Source organism: Panulirus ornatus, chromosome 39 (genome assembly GCF_036320965.1).
Source record: "Panulirus ornatus isolate Po-2019 chromosome 39, ASM3632096v1, whole genome shotgun sequence".
In the NCBI taxonomy this organism is placed as follows: Eukaryota; Metazoa; Arthropoda; class Malacostraca; order Decapoda; family Palinuridae; genus Panulirus; species Panulirus ornatus.
The window spans coordinates 2496491-2522701 of NC_092262.1; the positions used below are offsets into that span (position 1 = coordinate 2496491).

The 26211-nt window shown below is 38.8% G+C and overlaps 1 protein-coding gene across 1 annotated transcript; it reads right to left on the reverse strand.

Moving 5' to 3' along the window:
* Positions 1–219: 219 nt before the first annotated feature.
* On the reverse strand, positions 220–25417 carry LOC139761240 (uncharacterized). Its single transcript, XM_071685276.1, has 4 exons — positions 25273–25417; positions 17003–17046; positions 6258–6397; positions 220–476 (listed from the first exon to the last, which is right to left on the reverse strand). The coding sequence occupies exons 1-4, from the start codon at positions 25400–25402 to the stop codon at positions 380–382; spliced, it is 411 nt and encodes a 136-aa protein (XP_071541377.1). The 5' UTR covers positions 25403–25417; the 3' UTR covers positions 220–379.
* Between the last annotated feature and the right edge of the window lie 794 nt (positions 25418–26211).

Sequence of the window (26211 nt, forward strand, 5' to 3'; positions counted from 1 at the left end):
TCATAAGGAGTGTGGGGTTTTGGATCTCTAGGTGTGTGGTAGCATTGGATTATCCAGATATGTGGAAGCCTGAATTCTCCAGGTGTATGGGAACCCTGAGTTCTCCAGGTGTGTGGTGGTTCTGTGTCCTCCAGGTGTGTAGGATTCCTGGATCCTCCAGATGTTAGATACTCATGATTGTGTTTCCTCATCGCAGGTCATGGGTAATAAACAACCGAGACATTTTTTTTATGGATTTTATTATTTTGTTTGACCTCTTCAGTTGCTCAGGAGGTCAGGCTGCAACTCCTACAAGCCGACCCCCTAAGAAATTCAACAGATTGTTCCCGACGTCAGTCAGGAAGTCCTGTATGTTGAACTTGCTGCTCAGCTGGTCAGGTTAGGCCAGATACCCTTCAGCAGATGAGACGGTGAAACCTGTTTCCTCAAAACTCAGTAGCACAATAGGCCAGTCCTCTCTATTACTCTCGAAAAGTCTGTAGGACATAACTTAGTTAATCAGATATTCACTGTTTCAGTTACGTTCATTACTAAGGGCTGCTGACAGGAAACATGTTTAGAGACTGTCGACACGTACAGTGATAAGAAAAGGAACTCTTAACATCTGTCCTGTGCAGGGAATGTTGATATGTGTCATGTTCATAGAATGCTGTCGTATACCATGTTAAAAGACTGCAGACATGTATCATTTTTAGGGACTGTTGACATGTGTCATGTTCAAATACTGTTGCCTTATATTATGTTAAAGGACCCGAGACATGTGTCATTTCCACATACACACTCACGTACACACACACACACACACACACACACACAACCACACACACACACACACACACACACACACACAGACACGCACATACACAAACACACCCACACACACTCACATATACACACACACACACACACAAACAGACACACACACACACAGACACGCACATTTACAAACACACCCACACACACTCACATATACACACACACACACAGACAGACACACACACAAACAGACACACACACACACACACACACACACACACACACACACACACACACACGCACACACATATACTTTTATAAATATTTCTAATGATAAGAGAAGTGATAGACTAAAGATAATATATGATAATAATGATAATAGCAATAGTAATAATACTGATAATGATAATGATAACAATAGTGATAATAATAACAAAAATAGTAATAATGATAATAATAATGATAATAATAACAATGATAATGATAATGATGATGATGATAATAGTAATAACAATAATAATAATGATGATAATGATAATAATAATAATAATAATAATAATAATAATAATAATAATAATAATAATAATGTTAATAAAGATAATAATAATAATAGTAATAATAATAATAATAATGATAATAATAATGATAATAATGATGATAGCAACAATGATAATAATAATAATTAAGGTAATAATGATAATAATAATGATGATAATAATAATAATATTAGGAATAATAATAATGATAGTAATAATATTAATGATAATAATGATAACAACAACAACAACAACAATAAAAATAATAATAATAATAATAATAATAATAATAATAATAATAATAATAATAATATTAATAATAATAATAATGGTATTTTTTTTATTTTGCTTTGTCGCTGTCTCCCGCGTTAGCGAGGTAGCGCAAGGAAACAGGCGAAAGAATGGCCCAACCCACCCACATACACATGTATATACATACACGTCAACACATGCAAATATAGATTCCTATACATCTCAATGTACACATATATATACACACACAGACATATATATATATACACATGTACATAATTCATACTGTCTCCCTTTATTTATTCCCATCACCATCCCGCCAAACATGGAATAACAGCCCCCTCCCCCCTAATGTGCGCGAGGTAGCGCTAGGAAAAGACAACAAAAGCCCCATTCGTTCACACTCATTTTCTAGCTGTCATGTAATAATGCACCGAAACCACAGCTCCCTTTCCACATCCAAGCCCAACACAACTTTCCATGGTTTACCCCAGACGCTTCACACGGCCTGGTTCAATCCATTGACAGCACGTCGACCCCGATATACCACATCGTTCATATTAACTCTATTCCTTGCTCGCCTTTCACCCTCCTGCATGTTCAGGCCTCGGCAACTCAAAATCATTTTCACTCCACCTTTCCACAGCCAATTTAGTCTCCCACTTCTCTTCGTTCCCTTCACCTCTGACAAATATATCCTCTTGGTCAATCTTTCCTCGCTCATTATCTCCATGTGACCAAACAATTTCAAAACACCCTCTTCTGCTCTCTCAAACACACTCTTTTTATTTCCACACATCTCTCTTACCCTTACATTACCTACTCGATGAAACTACCTCACACCACATATTGTCCTCAAGCATCTCATTTCCAGCACATCCACCCTCCTGCGCACAACTCTATCCATAGCCAAGCCTCGCAAACATATATCTTTGTTGGAACCACTATTCCTTCAAACATACCCATTTTAGCATTCCGAGATAATGTTCTCGACTTCCAAACATTCTTCACGGCTCCCAGAATTATCGCCCCCTCCCCCAACCTATGATTCACTTCCGCTTCCATGGTTCCATCCGCTGGCAGATCCACTCCCAGATATCTAAAACACTTTACTTCCTCCAGTTTTTCTCCATTCAAACTTAACTCCCAATTGACTTGACCCTCAACCCTACTGTAACTAATAACCTTGCTCTTATTCATATTCTTTCACAGACTTTAAAAAACTCAGTCACCAGCTTCTGCAGTTTCTCACATGAATCAGCCACCAGCTCTGTATCATCAGCGAACAACAACTGACTCACTTCTCAAGCTCTCTCATCCACAACAGACTGCATGCTTGCCCCTCTTCCCAAAACTCTTGCATTCATCTCCCTAACAACCCCATCCATAAACAAATTAAACAACCAGGGAGACATCACACACACCTGCCGCAAACCTACATTCACTGAGAACCAATCACTTTCCTCTCTTCCTACACGTACACATGCCTTACATCCTCGATAAAAACTTTTCACTGCTTCTATCAACTTGACTCCCACACCATATGTTCTTAATACCTTCCACAGAACATCTCTATGAACTCTATCATATGCCTTCTCCACATCCATAATTGCTACATACAAATCCATTTACTTTTCTAAGTATTTCTCACATGCATTCTTTAAAGCAAACAGTTGATCCACACGTCCTCTACCACTTCTGAAACCACACTGCTCTTCCCCAATCTGATGCTCTGTACATGCCTTCACCATCTCAATCAATACCCACCCATATAATTTACCAGGAATGTTCAACAAACTTATACCTCTGTAATATGAGGACTCGCTCTTATCCCCTTTGCCTTTGTACAATGGCACTATGCAAGCATTTCGCCAATCCTCAGGCACCTCACCATGAATCATACATACATTAAATAACCTTACCAAACAGTCAATAATACAGTCACCCCCTTTGGTAATAAATTCCACTGCAATACCATCTAAACCTGCCGTCTTGCCGGCTTTCATATTCCGCAAAGCTTTTACTACCTCTTCTCTGTTTACCAAATCATTTTCCCTAACCCTCTCAATTTGCACACCGAAAAAAACACCCTATATCTGCCACTTTATCATCAAACACATTCAACAAACCTTCAAAATACTCACTCCATCTTCTTCTCACATAACCACTACTTGTTATCATCTCCCCATTAGCCCTCTTCACTGAAATTCCCATTTGTTCCCTTGTCTCACACACTTTATTTACCTCCTTCCAAAACATCTTTTTATTCTCCCTAAAATTAAATAATACTCTCTCACCCCAACTCTCATTTGCCCTCTTTCTCACCTCTTCCACCTTTCGCTTGACCTTTTGCCTCTTTCTTTTATACATCTCCCTCTCATTTGCATTTTTTCTCTGCAAAAATCGTCCAAATGCCTCTCTTTTCTCTTTCACTAATAATCCTACTTCTTCATCCCAGCACTCACTACCTTTTCTAATCAATCCACCTCCCACGCTTCTCAAGCCACAAGCATCATTTGCGCAAGCCATCACTGCTTCCCTAAATATATCCCATTCCTCCCCCACTCCCCTTACCTCCTTTGTTCTCATATTTTTCCATTCTATATTCTGTCTCTGCTGTTACTTCCTCACACAAGTCTCCTTTGTAAGCTCACTTACTCTCACCACTCTCTTCACTCCTACATTCTCTCTCCTTTTCTGACAAAACGTACAAATCTTCAACTTTGCCTCCACAAGATAATGATCAGACATCCTCCAGTTGCACCTCTCAACACATTAGCTTCCAAAAGTCTCTTATTCGCGCGCCTACCAATTAACAAGTAATCCAATAACGCTCTCTGGCCATCTCTCCTACTTACATACGTATACTTACGTATATCTCGCTTTCTAAACCAGGTATTCCCAATCACCAGTCCTTTTTCAGCACATAAATCTACAAACTCTTCACCATTTCCATTTACAACGCTGAACACCCCATGTATACCAATTATTCCCTCAACTATCACATTACTTACCTATGCATTCAAATCACCCATCACTATAACCCGGTCTTGTGCATCAAAACCACTAACACACTCATTCAGCTGCTCCTAAAACACTTGCCTCTCATGATCTTTCTTCTCATGCCCAGGTGCATATGCACCAATAATCACCCATCTCTCTCCATCAACTTTCAGTTTTACCCATATCAATGTAAAATTTACTTTCTTACATTCTACCACATTCTCCAACAACTCCTGTTTCAGGAGTAGTGCTACTCCTTCCCTTGCTCGTATCCTCTCACTAACCCCTGACTTTACTCCCAAGACATTCCCAAACCACTCTACCCCTTTACCCTTGAGCTTCGTTTCACTCAGAGCCAAAACATCCAGGTTCCTTTCCTCAAACATAGTACCTATCTCTCCTTTTTTCTCATCTTGGTTACATCGACACACATTTAGACACCCTAATCTGAGCCTTCGAGGAGGATGAGTACTCCCCGCTTGACTCCTTTTTGTGTTTCCCCTTTTAGAAAGTTAAAATACCAGGAGGGGAGGGTTTCTGGCCCCTGCTCCCGTCACCTTTAGTCGCCTTCCACGACACGTGAGGAATGCGTGGGAAGTATGCTTTCTCCTCTATCCCCAGGGATGAATAATGATAATAATAATAATAATAATAATAATAATAATAATAATAATAATAATAATAATAATAGTAATGATGATGATAATAATAATAATAATAATAATAATAATAATAATAATAATAATAATAATAATAGTAATAATAATGATGATAATAAAAATGATACTTATACAATAATAATAATAATAATAATAATAATAATAATAATAATAATAATAATAATAATAATAATAATAATACTAGTAATGATAATAATAATGATAATAATGATAATGATGATAATAGTAATGATAATAATAGTAATGATAATAACAATAATGACGATAATAATGCTAATGATAAAAATAATAATAATAATGATAATAATAATAATAATGATAATAATAATAATAATAATAATAATAATAATAATAATAATAATAATAATAATAATAATAATAATAATGATAATAATAATAATAATAATGTTAATAATAATAATAGTAATAATAATAATAATAATAATAATAATAATAATAATAATAATAATAATAATAATAATAATTTTAAAATGATAATGACAATAATGATGATAAAATCAGGATTATCGAGAAAAAGATACTAATAATGATTAATGATTATCATCCCTGTAGACTGGGGAGAAATTAAACTGGCCAAGTATTCCCAGCGTGTCGTAGAAGGCTACCAAGGGGAGCGGAAGCGTGTTGTTGGAAATCCTCTCGTTCTATATTAGTTTCCAAAAGAAGGAACACAGCAAGGAGCCTAGTGAGGAATTTTCCCTATAAGGCTCTGTCATCTATTCTTGACGATACCTCGCTCACGCGGATATTAAGACGAACATGTATGGAAAAAATGTTAGCTAAAAGTGCGTCACAATATGTGTAAGCACGTCTATTTCCAGACAAAACTACTTTCTAATTATGTCCCTAGCTGGATGTATTTGATTATGTTTGGAATCTCTTTATTTTTTTTATCCCTTAAACATGGTGAGAGAGACAGGCTTAATGATAGATATCTATGTATTGTATTATGACTTGTTCAATGATTTCTCACCTTTACTAAATCAGAGAAATGAGAAAGTTAACTTACCTGAATTGAAGGTCAGAATATGTCGTATTATCAAGTATCAATGTTTGTTGAGGTGCAGTGAAGTTGTCTTCAATCTTAGTGAAGCTGTTGTTGTCTAATTGCCACCATACTCTAAGATGTGCATACTCGTCCTTTGACACCTAAAATACATGCTCCTGTTACTTCCTGGACTTGAATCATTTATACAATTAGAATCAACCTTCCTGTAATTTTCCTTACTTCTGTAAAATTACCTAAATTGTTTCCTTGCGTCCATTAGTTCAAACCAACTACAAAATGACTCATTACATTGCATATTGTCTCCATCTTAGCAAATATATGTCGCGGAATACGTGTGTAGTTGTAGGAATGCTCATAGAGTTATATATAAGTTTGTGTGTCAACCTGATTGGTAATAATGCTTTGCACCTCATTCTTCCACTTATAAACACCTTGTCCCAGACACTTTCTCTATCTAAGGAGCATGTCCTGGATACTTCTGCTTTCTGAATACTATATCCCAGAATCTACTACTTTCTAAAGATATTGTCAGACACATTTACGTACCCAAGAACTTGTCCCAGATATTCAATTTTCTAAATTCCTTGTCCATGATACCTCATCTTTCAAATGGCCCTATTCCAGACGCTTCTACTTTTTGCACCGATTACCAAAAAAGAAATTCCACTTTCTAAAGACTTAACAGGAAACACTTCTATTTCTACAGACCTCACCCCAACCACCATTTACGTTCTAAGAACCTTCTCCCAAACGTCCACTTTCTCGAAAGTTTCTCACAAACATTTCTACTTTCTAAAGACTTTATCCCAGACACCTTTTCTTTCTAAAGACCTTATCCCAAACACTTGCACTCTTTACGAAATTCATTCCAAACACATCTATTCTCTGTAAAACTTATATCAAGCCGTCCTAGAGTCTACAGATCTCATCTCAAAATTTTAGATGCACCACGTTTCTCCTCATTCGATGATTTGCTTTAAAACATGTTAAGAAAGTAAGCAAGCATTAGAAAAAAAAGATATATATATATATATATATATTTTTTTCTTTTTTTTTATTATACTTTGTCGCTGTCTCCCGCGTTTGCGAGGTAGCGCAAGGAAACAGACGAAAGAAATGTATATATATATATATATATATATATATATATATATATATATATATATATATATATATATATATATATATATCCCTGGGGATAGGGGATTAAGAATACTTCCCACGTATTCCCTGCGTGTCGTAGAAGGCGACTAAAAGGGGAGGGAGCGGGGGGCTGGAAATCCTCCCCTCTCGTTTTTTTTTTAATTTTCCAAAAGAAGGAACAGAGGGGGCCAGGTGAGGATATTCCGAAAAAGGCCCAGTCCTCTGTTCTTAACGCTACCTCGCTAATGCGGGAAATGGCGAATAGTTTGAAAAAAAAAAAAAAAAAAATATATATATATATATATATATATATATATATATATATATATATATATATATATATATATATATATATATATATATATATACACACTTCCAGAACTTTCGCCCCCTCCCCCACCCTGTGATTTACATCCGCTGCCAAATCCACCCCAGATATCTAAAACACTTCATTTACTCCAGTTTTTCTGCATTCAAACTTACCTCGCAACTGACTTGCCCCTCAACCCTACTGTACCTAATAACCTCGCTCTCATTCACATTTACTCTCAGTTTTCTTCTGTCACACACTTTGCCAAACTCAGTCACCAACTTCTGCAGTTTCTCACATGAATCAGCCACCAGCACTGCATCATCAGCGAACAACAACTGACTTACTTCCCAAGCTTTCTCATCCACAACAGACTGCATACTTGCCCCTCTTTCCAAAACTCTTGCGTTCATCTCCCTAACAATCCCATCCATAAACAAATTAAACAGCCATGAAGACATCACTCACCCCTGCCGCAAACCAACATTCACTGAGAACCAACCACTTTCCTCTCTTCCTACACGTACACATGCCTTACATCCTCGATAAAAACTTTTCACTGCTTATAACAACCTGCCTCCCACACCATATATTCTTAATGATTTAATAATCTAATAGTACTCTCTCACCCCAATTCTCATTTGCCCTTTTTTCACCTCTTCAACCTTTCTCTTGACCTCCTGCCTCTTTCTTCTATAAATCCTCCAGTCATTTTCATTATTTCCCTGCAAAAATCGTCCAAATGCCTCTCTGTTCTCTTTCACTAATAATCTTACTTCTTCATCCCACCACTCACTACCCTTTCTAATCTGCCCACCTCCCACGCTTCTCATGCCACAAGAATCTTTTGCACAAGCCATGACTGCTTCCCTTAATACATCTCATTCCTCCCCCACCCCCTTACGTTGTTTGCTCTCACCTTTTTCCATTCTGTACTCAGTCTCTTCTGTTACTTCCGCACACAAATCTCCTTCCCAAACTCACTCACTCTCATCACTCTCTTCACGCCAACATTCTCTCTTGTTTGGTGAAAACCTCTACAAATCTTCATCTTCGCCTCCACAAGATAATGCATACACATCCCTCCAGTTACACCTCTCAGCACATTAACATCCAAAGTCTATCTTTCGCGCCCCTATCAATTAACACGTAATCCAATAATGATATCTGGCCATCTCTCCCATATATATATATATATATATATATATATATATATATATATATATATATATATATATATATATTTTTTTTTTATACTTTGTCGCTGTCTCCCGCGTTTGCGAGGTAGCGCAAGGAAACAGACGAAAGAAATGGCCCCCCCCCATACACATGTATATACATACGTCCACACATGCAAATATACATACCTACACAGCTTTCCATGGTTTACCCCAGACGCTTCACATGCATTGATTCAATCCACTGACAGCACGTCAACCCCGGTATACCACATCGCTCCAATTCACTCTATTCCTTGCCCTCCTTTCACCCTCCTCCATGTTCAGGCCCCGATAACACAAAATCTTTTTCACTGCATCTTTCCATCTCCAATTTGGTCTCCCTCTTCTCCTTGCTCCCTCCACCTCCGACACATATATCCGCTTGGTCAATCTTTCCTCACTCATCCTCTCCATGTGCCCAAACCACTTCAAAACACCCTCTTCTGCTCTCTCAACCACGCTCTTTTTATTTCCACACATCTCTCTTACCCTTACGTTACTCACTCGATCAAACCACCTCACAACACACATTGTCCTCAAACATTTCATTTCCAGCACATCCATCCTCCTGCGCACAACTCTATCCATAGCCCACGCCTCGCAACCATACAACATTGTTGGAACCACTATTCCTTCAAATATACCCATTTTTGCTTTCCGAGATAATGTTCTCGACTTCCACACATTCTTCAAGGCCCCCAGAATTTTCGCCCCCTACCCCACCCTATGATCCACTTCCGCTTCCATGGTTCCATCCGCTGCCAGATCCACTCCCAGATATCTAAAACACTTCACTTCCTCCAGTTTTTCTCCATTCAAACTCACCTCCCAATTGACTTGACCCTCAACCCTACTGTACCTAATAACCTTGCTCTTATTCACATTTACTCTTAACTTTCTTCTTTCACACACTTTACCAAACTCAGTCACCAGCTTCTGCAGTTTCTCACATGAATCAGCCACCAGCGCTGTATCATCAGCGAACAACAACTGACTCACTTCCCAAGCTCTCTCATCCCCAACAGACTTCAAATTGCCCCTCTTTCCAAAACTCTTGCATTTACCTCCCTAACAACCCCATCCATAAACAAATTAAACAACCATGGAGACATCACACACCCCTGCCGCAAACCTACATTCACTGAGAACCAATCACTTTCCTCTCTTCCTACACGTACACATGCCTTACATCCTCGATAAAAACTTTTCACTGCTTCTAACAACTTTCCTCCCACACCATATATTCTTAATACCTTCCACAGAGCATCTCTATCAACTCTATCATATGCCTTCTCCAGATCCATAAATGCTACATACAAATCCATTTGCTTTTCTAAGTATTTCTCACATACATTCTTCAAAGGAAACACCTGATCCACACATCCTCTGCCACTTCTGAAACCACACTGCTCTTCCCCAATCTGATGCTCTGTACATGCCTTCACCCTCTCAATCAATACCCTCTCATATAATTTACCAGGAATACTCAACAAACTTATACCTCTGTAATTTGAGCACTCACTCTTATCCCCTTTGCCTTTGTATATATATATATATATATATATATATATATATATATATATATATATATATATATATATATATATATATATATATATATATATATATATAGTTGTTAAAAGTAGTGAAAAGTTTTTATCGAGGATGTAAGGCATGTGTACGTGTAGGAAGAGAGGAAAGTGATTGGTTCTCAGTGAATGTAGGTTTGCGGCAGGGGTGTGTGATGTCTCCATGGTTGTTTAATTTGTTTATGGATGGGGTTGTTAGGGAGGTGAATGCAAGCGTTTTGAAAAGAGGGGCAAGTATGCAGTCTGTTGTGGATGAGAGAGCTTGGGAAGTGAGTCAGTTGTTGTTCGCTGATGATACAGCGCTAGTGGCTGATTCATGTAAGAAACTGCAGAAACTGGTGACTGAGTTTGGTAAAGTGTGTGAAAGAAGAAAGTTAAGAGTAAATGTGAATAAGAGCAAGGTTATTAGGTACAGTAGGGTTGAGGGTCAAGTCAATTGGGAGGTAAGTTTGAACGGAGAGAAAGTTGAGGAAGTAAAGTGTTTTAGATATCTTGGAGTGGATCTGGCAGCGGATAGAACCATGGAAGCGGAAGTGATTCATAGGGTGGGGGAGGGGACGAGAATTCTGGGAGCCTTAAAGAATGTTTGGAAGTCGAGAACATTATCTCAGAAAGTAAAAATGGGTATGTTTGAAGGAATAGTGGTTCCAACAATGTTGTATGATTCCGAGGCGTGGGCTATGGATAGAGTTGTGCGCAGGAGGGTTGATGCGCATTCCTCACGTGTCGTAGAAGGCGACTAAAGGGGACGGGAGCGTGGGGCCAGAAACCCTCCCCTCCTTTTATTTTGACTTTCTAAAAGGGGAAACAGAAGAAGGAGTCACGCGAGGAGTGCTCATCCTTAACGAAGGCTCAGATTGGGGTGTCTAAATGTGTGTGGATGTAACCAAGATGAGAAAAAAGGAGAGATAGGTAGTATGTTTGAGGAAAGGAACCTGGATGTTTTGGCTCTGAGTGAAACGAAGCTCAAGGGTAAAGGGGAAGAGTGGTTTGGGAATGTCTTGGGAGTAAAGTCAGGGGTTAGTGAGAGGACAAGAGCAAGGGAAGGAGTAGCACTACCCTGAATCAGGAGTTATGGGAGTATTTCACAGAGTGTAAGAAAGTAAATTCTAGATTGATATGGGTAAAACTGAAAGTTGATGGAGAGAGATGGGTGATTATTGGTGCATATGTACCTGGGAATGAGAAGAAATATCATGAGAGGCAAGTGTTTTGGGAGCAGCTAAATGAGTGTGTTAGTGGTTTTGATGCACATAACCGGGTTATAGTGATGGGTGATTTGAATGCAAAGGTGAGTAATGCGGCAGTTGAGGGAATAATTGTTATACATTGGGTGTTCAGTGTTGTAAATGGAAATGGTGAAGAGCTTGTAGATTTATGTGCTGAAAAAGGACTGGTGATTGGGAATACCTAGTTTAAAAAACGAGATATACATAAGTATACTTATCTAAGTAGGAGAGATGGCCAGAGAGCGTTATTGGATTACGTGTTAATTGATAGACGCACGAAAGAGAGACTTTTGGATGTTAATGTGCTGAGAGGTGCAACTGGAGGGATGTCTGATCATTATCTTGTAGAGGCGAAGGTGAAGATTTGTGGGGGTTTTCAGAAAAGAAGAGAGAATGTTGGGGTGAAGAGAGTGGTGAGAGTAAGTGAGCTTGGGAAGGAGACTTGTGTGAGGAAGTACCAGGGGAGACTGAGTACAGAATGGAAAAAGGTGAGAACAAAGGAGGTAATGGGAGTGTGCGAGGAATGGGATGTATTTAGGGAATCAGTGATGGCTTTCGCAAAAGATGCTTGTGGCATGAGTAGCGTGGGAGGTGGGTTGATTAGAAAAGGTAGTGAGTGGTGGGATGAAGAAGTATGATTATTAGTGAAAGAGAAGAGAGAGGCATTTGGACGATTTTTGCAGGGAAAAAATGCAAATGTGTGGGAGAGGTATAAAAGAAAGAGGCAGGAGGTCAAGAGAATGGTGCAAGAGGTGAAAAAGAGGGCAAATGAGAGTTGGGGAGAGAGAGTATCATTAAATTTCAGGGATAATAAAAAGATGTTTTGGAAGGAGGTAAATAAAGTGCGTAAGACAAGGGAGCAAATGGGAACTTCAGTGAAGGGGGCTAATGGGGAGGTGATAACAAGTAGTGGTGATGTGAGAAGAAGATGGAGTGAGTATTTGGAAGGTTTGTTGAATGTGTTTGATGATAGAGTGGCAGATATAAGGTGTTTTGGTCGAGGTGGTTTGCAAAGTGAGAGGGCTTGGGAAAATTATTTGGTAAATAGAGAAGAGGTAGTAAAAGCTTTACGGAAGATGAAAGCCGGGAAGCCAGCAGGTTTGGATGGTATTGCAGTGGAATTTATTAAAAAAGGAGGTGACTGTATTCTTTACTGGTTGGTAAGGTTATGTAATATATGTATCATTCATGGTGAGGTGCCTGAGGATTGGCGGAATACGTGCATAGTGCCATTGTACAAAGGCAAAGGGGATAAGAGTGAGTGCTCAAATTACGGAGGTATAAGATTGTTGAGTATTCCTGGTAAATTATATGGGAGGGTATTGATTGAGAGGGTGAAGGCATGTACAGAGCATCAGATTGGGGAAGAGCAGTGTGGTTTCAGAAGTGGTAGAGGATGTGTGGATCAGATGTTTGCTTTGAAGAATGTATGTGAGAAATACTTAGAAAAGCAAATGTATTTGTATGTAGCATTTATGGATCTTATGAAGGAATATGATAGAGTTGATAGAGATGCTCTGTGGAAGGTATTAAGAATATATGGTGTGTGAGGTAAGTAGTTAGAAGCAGTGAAAAGTTTTTATCGAGGATGTAAGGCATGTGTACGTGTAGGAAGAGAGGAAAGTGATTGGTTGTCAGTGAATGTAGGTTTGCGGCAGGGGTGTGCGATGTCTCCATGGTTGTTTAATTTGTTTATGGATGGGGTTGTTAGGGAGGTGAATGCAAGAGTTTTGGAAAGGGGCAAGTATGAAGTCTGTTGTGGATGAGAGAGCTTGGGAAGTGAGTCAATTGTTGTTCGCTGATGATACAGCGCTGGTGGCTGATTCATGTGAGAAAGTGCAGAAGCTGGTGACTGAGTTTGGTTAAGTCTGTGAAAGAAGAAAGTTAAGAGTAAATGTGAATAAGAGCAAGGTTATTAGGTACAGTAGGGTTAAGGGTCAAGTCAATTGGGAGGTAAGTTTGAATGGAGAAAAACTGGAGGAAGTAAAGTGTTTTAGATATCTGGGAGTGGATCTGGCAGCGGATGGAACCATGGAAGCGGAAGTGGATCATAGGGTGGGGGAGGGGGCGAAAATCCTGGGAGCCTTGAAGAATGTGTGGAAGTCGAGAACATTATCTCGGAAAGCAAAAATTGGTATGTTTGAAGGAATAGTGGTTCCAACAATGTTGTATGGTTGCGAGGCGTGGGCTATGGATAGAGTTGTGCGCAGGAGGGTGGATGTGCTGGAAATGAGATGTTTGAGGACAATGTGTGGTGTGAGGTGGTTTGATCGAGTAAGTAACGTAAGGGTAAGAGAGATGTGTGGAAATAAAAAGAGCGTGGTTGAGAGAGCAGAAGAGGGTGTTTTGAAATGGTTTGGGCACATTTAGAGAATGAGTGAAGAAAGATTGACCAAGAGGATATATGTGTCGGAGGTGGAGGGAACGAGAAGTGGGAGACCAAATTGGAGGTGGAAAGATGGATTGTAAAAGATTTTGTGTGAATGGGGCCTGAACATGCAGGATTATGAAAGGAGGGCAAGGAATAGAGTGAATTGGATCGATGTGGTATACCGGGGTTGACGTGTTGTCAGTGGATTGAATCAGGGCATGTGAAGCGTCTGGGGTAAACCATGGAAAGCTGTGTAGGTATGTATATTTGCGTGTGGACGTGTATGTATATACATGTGTATGGGGGTGGGTTGGGCCATTTCTTTCGTCTATTTCCTTGCGCTACCTCGCAAACGCGGGAGACAGCGACAAAGCAAAAAAAAAAAGTATATATATATATATATATATATATATATATATATATATATATATATATTTTTTTTTTTTTTTTGTGTGTGTGTGTGTGTGTGTGTGTGTGTGTGTGTGTGTGTGTGTTGGATTAGCGTTTCTTGAGGTAGCAAAGCAGCGCCAAGAAGAGAGGAACGAGGCCGCATTCCCTCACATCTATTCCCTTGCTGTCTTGTGAAATGCGCTGAAACATAAACTCCTCTTCCACAACCATGCCGAACAGACCATTTCAATTATCCTCTGGACAAAACAAAATCGTATTTTGAATTGTGTCACTTGAATATATGAGTCACGAAAAAACAATTTTGTGTTGTGCTGCGTTGTGTTGCTCTCTTTCTGAGATGAATAACACCACTGGTTCTACGTGAGTTTGATTATATGCTTGCCTTGAATTGTCGCCTGTTGATTTTTAATCTACCTAAGAAGTACAAGAATAGAATATTGTTAGACAAATTGAGAACGATCGAAAAGGTGAAGTGGCTGAGGATTGGTGAAATGGATGTATGATGCTATTGCATAGGCATAAGTTTGTTGAATCTACCTCGTAAATTGTATGGGAAGGCATTGATTGAGAGGCTGTGGGCATATACAGAACATCAGACTGAGGAAGAACAGTTTGGTTTCAGACGTGATAGAGGATGTGTGGACCTTGTGTTTGCTTTGAAAAATGAATCTGAGAAATAATTACAAAAACAGAATGATTCGTGTAAGGCATTTATGGATCTTAAGAATGCACTTGATAGGGTTTACAGAGATGCTTTGTGGAAGGTCTTCAATACATATGTTGTGAGAGGTAAACTCCTAAAAGGAATGGGAGGCTTTCATCAAAGGTGTAAATCGTGTGTACGAGAAGAGAGAGAAAAGTGAATGTTTCCCAGTGAAGGAAAGTCTGAAGGAAGAGTATGTGATGTCACCATGGTCCTTTACTTTGTTTAAGGGTAGGGTACAGAAGAATGTAAATGAAATAGTCTTTGAGAGAGGGGCTTTTATGCAGTATGTTGGTGGTAAGAGGGCGTGGGAAGCGTCATTCGTTGTTCACCGATGGTACTGCACTGGTAGCTGACTCGAGTGAGAAACTACGGAAGTGGTGACTGAGATTGGAGGAGTGTTTGAAATGAAAAATTTGTAAGTTGATGTGAACAAAAGCAAGGTTATATACTTCAGCTGGGTTTAGGGACAAGTTAGCTGGGATGTAACTGTACAAAGAAAAAAAATGGATGAAGAAAATGTTTAAGATATTCGGGAGTAGACTCAGCAGCAAATGGAACCATGAAAACAGAAGAATCTTAAAGTGGGAGGGAGGAGAATTTTCTGGAAGCAATGAGGAATGTGTGCAAAAGAGAACTTTATGTCCGAGACAGAAATATGTATGTTCGAAGGAATGGTAGTTTCAACAATATTATATGGTTGTGAGGCATGGGCTATAGATAGGGTTGAGCAGAAGAAGATGGATGTGTTGGAAATGAAATGTTTGAGGACAGTTGAGATGTGACGTGGTTTCTTCTAGTATTAATGAAAGGGTAAGGGAGATATGTAGTAAAAAAGAGTGTGGTTGATAGAGCAAAAGCGGGTGTATCTAAATGATTTTGATATATGGAAAGAATGAGTGAGGAAAGGGTGACAAAGGAGATGTATGCATCAGGAGAAAATTGGAGGTGGAAGGATCGAGTGAAAAAGATTTTGTGCGATCTGGGACTGAACATGCAGGAGGGGGAGAAGCGTGTACGGAATAAATTAAATTAGAACGATATGGTATACTGGGATCAAAATGCCGTCAGTGGGCTCAACTAGTGCATGTGAAATGTCCGGTGTAATTAATGGAAAGGTTTGTGGAGTCTGGATATGGATATGGAACTGTGGTTTTGGTGCAAGGAATGGCAATGTTGTTCCTGTAGGGCGGGGTGGCACCAGGAATGGATAAGGGCGAGCAAGTATGAATATCTACATTTGTTTATATGCGTACTGTGTAAGTATATATAAGTATATGTGTATATGATATGTTGATCTATTTATATGTACGTGCATATATGTATGTATATATGTGTGTGTAAGTCAGCAGATGGGTCTTTCTTCGCCTGTTTTTTTTTTTTTGTGCTACCTCCCTGACACGAGAAACGGTGATCAAGTATAACAGAAAAGTAAAAATAATATAATTACGTTTAGTTTGTTATGGGGAGGGAGTTATACTTTCGTGTTGCCCGTCTCTGAAACTTTTATATGTGTACCATGTGTTTACTTCTTTGTATAATGCACACTTGTTCACACATCTTAACCGATACTATTGACCTGCCCCTAAGGGAAGATGAATGGCTAGGTGGATTGTGCACCGGTTGCAGCTACCAGAATTCAAGCCTTTGTGTTTCATTACAGGGGACGCTTGTAAGCATGACGGTTTAGTAACACCCCCCCCCCCCCCCCGTGTGTGTGTGTGTACAGTTTTATTGAATGTGGGTAAGAAAGAGATTAAAGTACATACCCTGACATTCATTGTAAGATCTCCGCTGCGAAGAACCTCTTGTCCTGGAACAGAAAATTAAACATCAAGTTATTACAAAGGAATGCAAATAAGAACAGGATATTGGGTCATTTTGAGTCTGCTCGTTAAAGCGAAAGAGATAAATAAGTCCAAGATTAGCGAAGCAAAAGGAAAAAGGCGTATTGGTGAATTAAAGAGAAATACCAATCAAATTTTCTTGTGATTGAGGAAGCGTATGTAATGTCAGTTGTGAACTGGAATCGAGTGTTCTTCAGGTCTTTTCTTTATCGTGTCTATGACACTGTTTTTAACTAATCACAGACGAAAAAAGTCATGTTAAAAATGAGTATTCGTTCGATGCAAAATGCCTCTGCAAGATTTCTTTTCTAAATTTTGAATAAAATTAAACATATCTTGTATGAAGCAGTCTTTGATAATCTTAAAAAGCATCATTAAATCACCTCTTAAACTCTTTTGGTCTAAGTTTTATTAGCTTAATTCGTTTAGTCGATTCTCTTATAATTTCTTTCTCATTCCGGATATTATCTTGGCTGTTTGTCACTGTACTGTCTCCATTCTGTCTGCCCATTTTTTCAAGCAGGATAACCAACACTGAACACAGTTCTCAATGTGAGAAAGCAACATTAGATTATATAGTAAGAATCATTTCCATGCAATTTATTTGAAAAACTTATCTGTGAATTAAAAACTTTATTTGCCATTTCAACTGCTTGTATCTACTTTTTATTTAATTGTAAGTCATTAAAGACTGCAACTCCTACTTTTTAACCTTTCTGTAGCTCAACAGAATTGACAAGTTTTTACTTCTCGGTTTTAGTACTAGTGTTTGAAACTTTGCAATATCAGCAGCTGAAATTCAATTACCGTCTAAGTCTAATACATCATTTTTTCTATGCCACCTTGAAGCTGTAGACGTTTACTTTCTGTTATGGATTAATTTCCGAACTTAGCATCGTGCGCGAAGATAGATATCATGCAACGAAGCCCAGTTACACTGGTTATCAAATATTTCAACTTTATCTTGTCCAACGAACTGAAATAGGTAGACCTTAAATACTTTTCATCAGGCATGGTTTTACAGTGACAGAACAATTAAGCTTTGCAATAAGTATATATTAATCATTTATATATAAGACTAGTATTACACTTAAAAAGTTACCTCTGAAATGTATAAGTGTATGATTTTAGTATATATTTGGCATCAGAAATATCCCTTCCTAGTAATCTTCCAACATAGAGGGGCTCCACTTTCTTTGGTATATCTTTTCCATGTTCAAAATTTCCGAATGAAATCTTTCGCCATCTCATCCCTGATTGCCCAAAAAACTTCCAAGAAAAGTCTAAATCAGAGTCCAGAGAGAGAATTTTTTTTGACTCATATTGTATCCAAGAGCTTATATGAAGTCAACATATATTTTACAACATCACAGAGTTTTCTTATATGTGATTCCCCCAAAAAAATCTTTTTTCAACTTCATTTAGCTTTTCATCCAATTTTTTGTCTCGAAGCATTTCCCTCATCTGAGGCCCTACAAAAATACTCTCCTTGATTTTTTCTTTGCTGATTCCGGGAATTAATTCCTCAAATATGTGAATCTATTGCCAGTTGTATCCATACCTTCGACGAAGTTCTACATCAACCTAGTATAATGTGCAATGGAGGCAGATAAATTTTCTCATGACCAACAAAAGGAGGATTGATGATATTCTTCTTCCATGGAGTCAGTGATGTTCGTTTTGTCCAGACTTTCTTTAGGTAATGATTTTTCTTGTCCTGGCTATCCTACTTACTGAGGAAACAAAAGAACCTTGTATAAGCAAGTTACATTCCTAGTAAAAGTTCCAGAACCTTTAGGTCGCCATATAATACATTCCACTTCAATTCCCCGTACTTAATCTTTTTCCAATAGAAGTTTCAAGTTATCATACGATTCCTTCATGTTACCAGCGTGAGCCAGAGGAAGGAAGAAAACTTATTTCCGGTGTCGAGTAGACCCGCTTTCAAGCTTACTTTTGATGAGACAATAAACAAGCACCACTCATCTGTTTTATATTCGTGGTAAAGTGCCTCCATAACAGAAGGAACATCATTGAAAAATACCAGACCATCTTCAAGGGAGAAAAAAAAACTTTGAAATCGATGTGGTGATCATGATAAAGGCAATCTTTGATTTAATTCTGGGGAAAATTCCAGCACTTTAACCTGAAACCCAAAAGTTTGGCTTGCATCTTAGACACATATAAATCGCGGATGGGATCATTAAGACCTCCTTGACTCAGCAAATGTGGTTCACTTGTTAGAACATCTCGCTTCAAATGTTGGATCCATATTGTCCTCTGCTTGGTCTACCTTCTCATTCCTAAACTCATCGTCACTCAGTGTGCCATATTTCTTAGAGGCTCTGGCATAGGGAATTCCTTACTGAGGTTCTGGCCTTCTAGCAGATGGCAAATTAGAATGTTTAAAGGTATGCTTGGATTTTAGTGTTATACTATTTATATTTGTCAGGCATAAGTAGCAATTCGCAGAGTGATCTTTGGGTTCTCTACAAACCATAGAAATGGCAAAAGGCGCACTACGTGAACCTTATGCCCATGCTGTGAAAAGCCTGACACATGTGACAAAACATATATGGGAAGTCCAACATTTATCCTGGTCACCAACTTTACAGGGGGTGTGAAAGAATGTTTTTACCGATATGAATGTCAATTTACCACAGATGTAGCAGAAAGAATACGAACTATTTACACAGTTTCTCGGCATTATAATGGTGGATGGGGCATCAGCACAACACTTGAATACACAAAAGCATAATTTGCCAACAGAGGGGAGAAAACACTTTTTACACAAAGTTCTAGTCTGCAACTGAAAGAGAATTGATACTCAGGATTGGGCATTGTTTCAATGTCCCACCATTTCCAGTCGTGTTTCCGCAGGCCACTGATGACTCATTTATCCAGGATTGGGCTTTCAGAAAGAAGCTATTGCACTTCATAAAAGATGAAAATAACTGTGTTTGTTAAAGTTTCTGTTTCAAATGCTCCGTAGAGCACTGACACAAATATACTGTATGTAATGATATGCGAGTATGCTGGAACAAAAATTCTGACATCATATTTGGATTCAGCTTGCAAAAATACATAAGCAGATATTTCTTTATATGAAAAAATTTTTTATAGACCATCAGTGTTATTGATATGCACGAGAAAGGAGACTGGTCTCAAATGTAATGCATTATTATGTTTAACTATTCTGAGGCTTAAGCATTAATAACTATTTCTCTTCCTTTTACAGCCAGGCAATCAATGTCCTAACCATATAGGTATAGCTCCGTCTATAACATTCGACTTAACTTTTGCTAAAAAATTGCTAATGCGGGAATTTTCATTAACCACTTTACTTTCATCATTCATGCTAAATGTTGATTATATAAATAAATAGAAAAAAGTATCAACCAGATTTTTCAGGCATGAACGGTTTCGTCAGATTCATGCTGAGACTTATTTATCAAGTGGTGGTCCTCAAAAGGATTGCAAGAGATATATTGAAAAGAGTATTCAAGGGCTTAACGTTATACATTATCACTCCTTTTTATGTCTTAGGACAAAACTTACCTGGACCTGCCGTTTATTGACTCTTTCCTATTAGTGTTTATCATATACCTTGAAGTTGGTTGTTGTGAAAAGTTTCCCTCCTCTAGCAACGGAATATGAACCTGGTTATAAGTCGCGTCTTCAGTGATAATTGTGATGAGAAAGCAATAGTTTAGGATCTTTGTCATGGTTTCACTGTCTCGATCCAAGTCACCTTTTACTGAAGTATACGACTCGAGTATCTGGGTAATGACTCTCTTGCTTCTAATATATCTCGGAAATCATGAGTTTCTTTAGCTATTTTGTGCAACGTACACTTCATACTGGCGTTTCCTTTCACCTGTATGGATAACTATTTTTACGGAAAATGACAAAACTTACTCCATCATGATGGTTGTTGTTCTCTATGAGTTCTTATATGTTACTTTCTTAAGAATAATCAGATTTTTATTTCGTTGTTTTACCAATATTGCTTAGTTTTTGAAATAACCGTCGTCATTGGGACATGAATTCACTTTAGTATTTTAAATGTTTTATTGAAGCATTTCCATTCTACGCCCACATAGATTTCATAGTCCATATCTTCCCAGATTTGTCTGTCAAGAGCAATACGATGATCAGGAGAGTTTGTAACGTGATATATTACACGAGTTTTGTGTTGCACAGCATTACAAGCAATGATGAGAGATACCTTGAAAATGATATTTCGGTGATCACTTGTACCAAAGTTTCCTCCATTTACAATATCATAGGCAAGCCTCTCAGTTTTAGCTAGAATTAAGTCTGATATGTTCTCAATATTTGTAAGTTTTCAGCATCTTGAGTTAGGTCATTATCTAGCACGTTTATGTAGTTTTCCTCATAGCTACTGGAAAGGAATTCTCCTCTACAAGTACAACTTTCCCGTTACTAAAAAGACTTCTTTTGAAAATTTCTATAAAATGATCAATAGGTCGTTTGTCGACCTATGGTATCTGAGTAGGCGTTCCTTAACCTAACCTTAAACCGTTTTATTGTGAAGCGTAATTTTAATTTCATTAGTGGAAGTTATCATATCAGCTGTGGATTTTGGACCAAGGAGATTATCTTAATGTAGTAAGGGAAAAAGGTGAGAACAATGGAAGTAAGGGGAGTCGGGGAGGAATGGGATGTATTTAGGGAATCAGTGATGGATTGCGCAAAAGATGCTTGTGGCATGAGAAGAGTGGGAGGTGGGCTGTTTAGAAAGGGTAGTGAGTGGTGGGATGAAGAAGTAAGAGTATTAGTGAAAGAGAAGAGAGAGGCATTTGGACGATTTTTGCAGGGAAAAAATGCAATTGAGTGGGAGAAGTATAAAAGAAAGAGACAGGAGGTCAAGAGAAAGGTGCAAGAGGTGAAAAAAAGGGCAAATGAGAGTTGGGGTGAGAGACTATCAGTAAATTTTAGGGAGAATAAAAAAGATGTTCTGGAAGGAGGTAAATAGGGTGCGTAAGACAAGGGAGCAAATGGGAACTTCAGTGAAGGGCGTAAATGGGGAGGTGATAACAAGTAGCGGTGATGTGAGAAGGAGATGGAATGAGTATTTTGAAGGTTTGTTGAATGTGTCTGATGACAGAGTGGCAGATATAGGGTGTTTTGGTCGAGGTGGTGTGCAAAGTGAGAGGGTTAGGGAAAATGATTTGGTAAACAGAGAAGAGGTAGTAAAAGCTTTGCGGAAGATGAAAGCCGGCAAGGCAGCAGGTTTGGATGGTATTGCAGTGGAATTTATTAAGAAAGGGGGTGACTGTATTGTTGACTGGTTGGTAAGGTTATTTAATGTATGTATGACTCATGGTGAGGTGCCTGAGGATTGGCGGAATGCGTGCATAGTGCCATTGTACAAAGGCAAAGGGGATAAGAGTGAGTGCTCAAATTACAGAGGTATAAGTTTGTTGAGTATTCCTGGTAAATTATATGGGAGGGTATTGATTGAGAGGGTGAAGGCATGTACAGAGCATCAGATTGGGGAAGAGCAGTGCGGTTTCAGAAGTGGTAGAGGATGTGTGGATCAGGTGTTTGCTTTGAAGAATGTATGTGAGAAATACTTAGAAAAGCAAATGGATTTGTATGTAGCATTTATGGATCTGGAGAAGGCATATGATAGAGTTGATAGAGATGCTCTGTGGAAGGTATTAAGAATATATGGTGTGGGAGGCAAGTTGTTAGAAGCAGTGAAAAGTTTTTATCGAGGATGTAAGGCATGTGTACGTGTAGGAAGAGAGGAAAGTGATTGGTTCTCAGTGAATGTAGGTTTGCGGCAGGGGTGTGTGATGTCTCCATGGTTGTTTAATTTGTTTATGGATGGGGTTGTAAAGGAGGTAAATGCAAGAGTCCTGGAAAGAGGGGCAAGTATGAAGTCTGTTGGGGATGAGAGAGCTTGGGAAGTGAGTCAATTGTTGTTCGCTGATGATACAGCGCTGGTGGCTGATTCATGTGAGAAACTGCAGAAGCTGGTGACTGAGTTTGGTAAAGTGTGTGGAAGAAGAAAGTTGAGAGTAAATGTGAATAAGAGCAAGGTTATTAGGTACAGTAGGGGTGAGGGTCAAGTCAATTGGGAGGTGAGTTTGAATGGAGAAAAACTGGAGGAAGTGAAGTGTTTTAGATATCTGGGAGTGGATCTGTCAGCGGATGGAACCATGGAAGCGGAAGTGGATCATAGGGTGGGGGAGGGGGCGAAAATTTTGGGAGCCTTGAAAAATGTGTGGAAGTCGAGAACATTATCTCGGAAAGCAAAAATGGGTATGTTTGAGGGAATAGTGGTTCCAACAATGCTGTATGGTTGCGAGGCGTGGGCTATGGATAGAGATGTGCGCAGGAGGATGGATGTGCTGGAAATGAGATGTTTGAGGACAATGTGTGGTGTGAGGTGGTTTGATCGAGTAAGTAACGTAAGGGTAAGAGAGATGTGTGGAAATAAAAAGAGCGTGGTCGAGAGAGCAGAAGAGGGTGTTTTGAAATGGTTTGGGCACATGGAGAGAATGAGTGAGGAGAGATTGACCAAGAGGATATATGTGTCGGAGGTGGAGGGAACGAGGAGAAGAGGGAGACCAAATTGGAGGTGGAAAGATGGAGTGAAAAAGATTTTGTGTGATCGGGGCCTGAACATGCAGGAGGGTGAAAGGAGGGCAAGAAATAGAGTGAATTGGAGTCATGTGGTATACAGGGGTTGACGTGCTGTCAGTGGATTGAAGCAAGGCATGTGAAGCGTCTGGGGTAAACCATGGAAAGCTGTGTAGGTATGTATATTTGCGTGTCTGGACGTGTGTATGTACATGTGTATGGGGGGGGGGGTTGGGCCATTTCTTTCGTCTGTTTCCTTGCGCTACCTCGCAAACGCGGGAGACAGCGACAAAGTATAAAAAAAAAAAAAAAAAAAAAAAAAGTAAGGGAAATCATCAAACCAGCTGTGGATTCTAAATAAGGGATATTATCTTAATGTTATCAGGAGAGTTATTACACCGGATGTGTAGTCTGGACAAGGAAGGTTATCACAGTCTTACCATCAAAGTTATCACATTAACCATGTTTCCTGCAGCAATAAGATTATCATAGTGTTTCCGACAACGTTATCATATTAGTCATGATTACTGGACCAGGGAGGCTGTCATAGTTTTATCATCAAAGTTATGACTATCCATACATAAGAAAGTGATTTCACACTGATATTTATCAGAAAACACGAAACTTTATGAAGATGAAATGCAGCCATATAAAAAGGGAAATCAAAAAGTCAAAAGACACAACCTCACTGGATGAGTCAAGAGAATCAAGCTCACTATCTTAGTCAAGATAATCGAACTCACCCACTGAGTCAAGAAAACTAATATGACTGGTTGAATCAAGAGAAACAAAGTCACTGGCTAAGATAAAAGAACTGGCTTACTAAAGAGAAGAAAACGCTTTGGCTGAGTTGAGAGAATCAAAACTTACTGGCTGAGTCTAGAAAACAAAGTTACTAAGTCAAGAGAACCAAACCCACTGACTGAGTTCAGAAAAAAAAAAATCATTGGCTGCGTCAAGGGGACAAAGCTCACCAAGTAGGTCAAGATAACCAAACTCACCGAATGAGTCAAGTGAGACAAACTCACCGTCTGAGTCAGGAGAGCCAAACCCACCGGCTGAGTCAGGAGAGCCAAACCCACCGGCTGAGTCAGGAGAGCCAAACCCACCGGCTGAGTCAGGAGAGCCAAACTCACCGGCTGAGTCAGGAGAGCCAAACCCACTGGATGAATGAAGAAAACAAAACAAATAACTGAGACAATAGAATCAAACCTCCTGACTGAATCAGGAGAACCGAACTCATTACATGAATCAAGAGAACCAAACCTACTGGATGAAGCAAGAGAACCAAACCCACTAGATGAAACAAGAGAACCAAACCCACTGGATGAAGCAATAGAACCAAACCCACTAGATGAAGTAAGAGAACCAAACCAACTGAATGAATCAAGAGAACCAAATGCGTTGGGTGAATCAAGGGAAAAAAACCACTGGTTGAATCATGAGAATCAAACACACGTACTGAGTCAAGAGAAACAAACTCACCGAGTCAAGAGAAGCAAAGCCACAACAGAGTTAAAACAACTAAAACAGATATAAACAAAGACAAACGTCCAGTCAGTAAAGGCAAAGTTTACCGTCAGATTCGCTGTAGGACCTCTGGGCTGTAGCAGAGACGACCAGAGCGGCCATCAAAAGAAGTTGAGGCTTCATGTTGACTGTGATCACTGGTGAGTTCCCGTCAATGTATCTAGTTGGAGGTTCCATCGCGATATATATCCCAGCCATTGACGTCATGGGATTAGTGTCGGGTGCAAAGCCTTGATGCCGTGTGCAGACACAACATCTGTTGCCCCTTATGCAGCTGTTATGATGACGTCAGCATCCGAGGGTTGTGTGCCAAACTATGCATCAGTGGCTGCCGACCGCTGGAGAGAGGAGGATAGTGCACAGTACTTTCATCTGTACATGTGTATATATAGGTGCACCATTATATATGAATGAGTTGATACAAATACACACACACACACACACATATATATATATATATATATATATATATATATATATATATATATATATATATATATATATATATATATATATATATATATATATATATATATATATATATATTCCTATGAGTCAACGGGAAAATGAAACACGATAATTGTGTGCAAAAGACCGTGTATTTCAATTCAGTGGTGATTATTATGCTCAGAAATAGATAGAAATAACAGTTAGTTGATAGACAACGAAAAGTCGTAGCCAGGACGCCATTTGATAAAGATGTTTTTGTGTAAGGCAGACAACGAGCGTATCATAAATTTATTATATGGAAAAGAAGGTGAATTTTTTACAAATTTATCAACAATAAAGTTTTCCACTTTGTATAAACCTTCACTAATATTAAGATTATAACTCTTTCTCTATTTAGAAATAGAAGATTCAATGATATTTTTCGTATTTCTAGAGTTAAAGTTGATAACTGAGATGGCATTACTCCTGTCAATACAATGATCATAGTTTTTAACGTGATTAAACAAGGCATTTCACTGTTGTCCCTTCATTATACT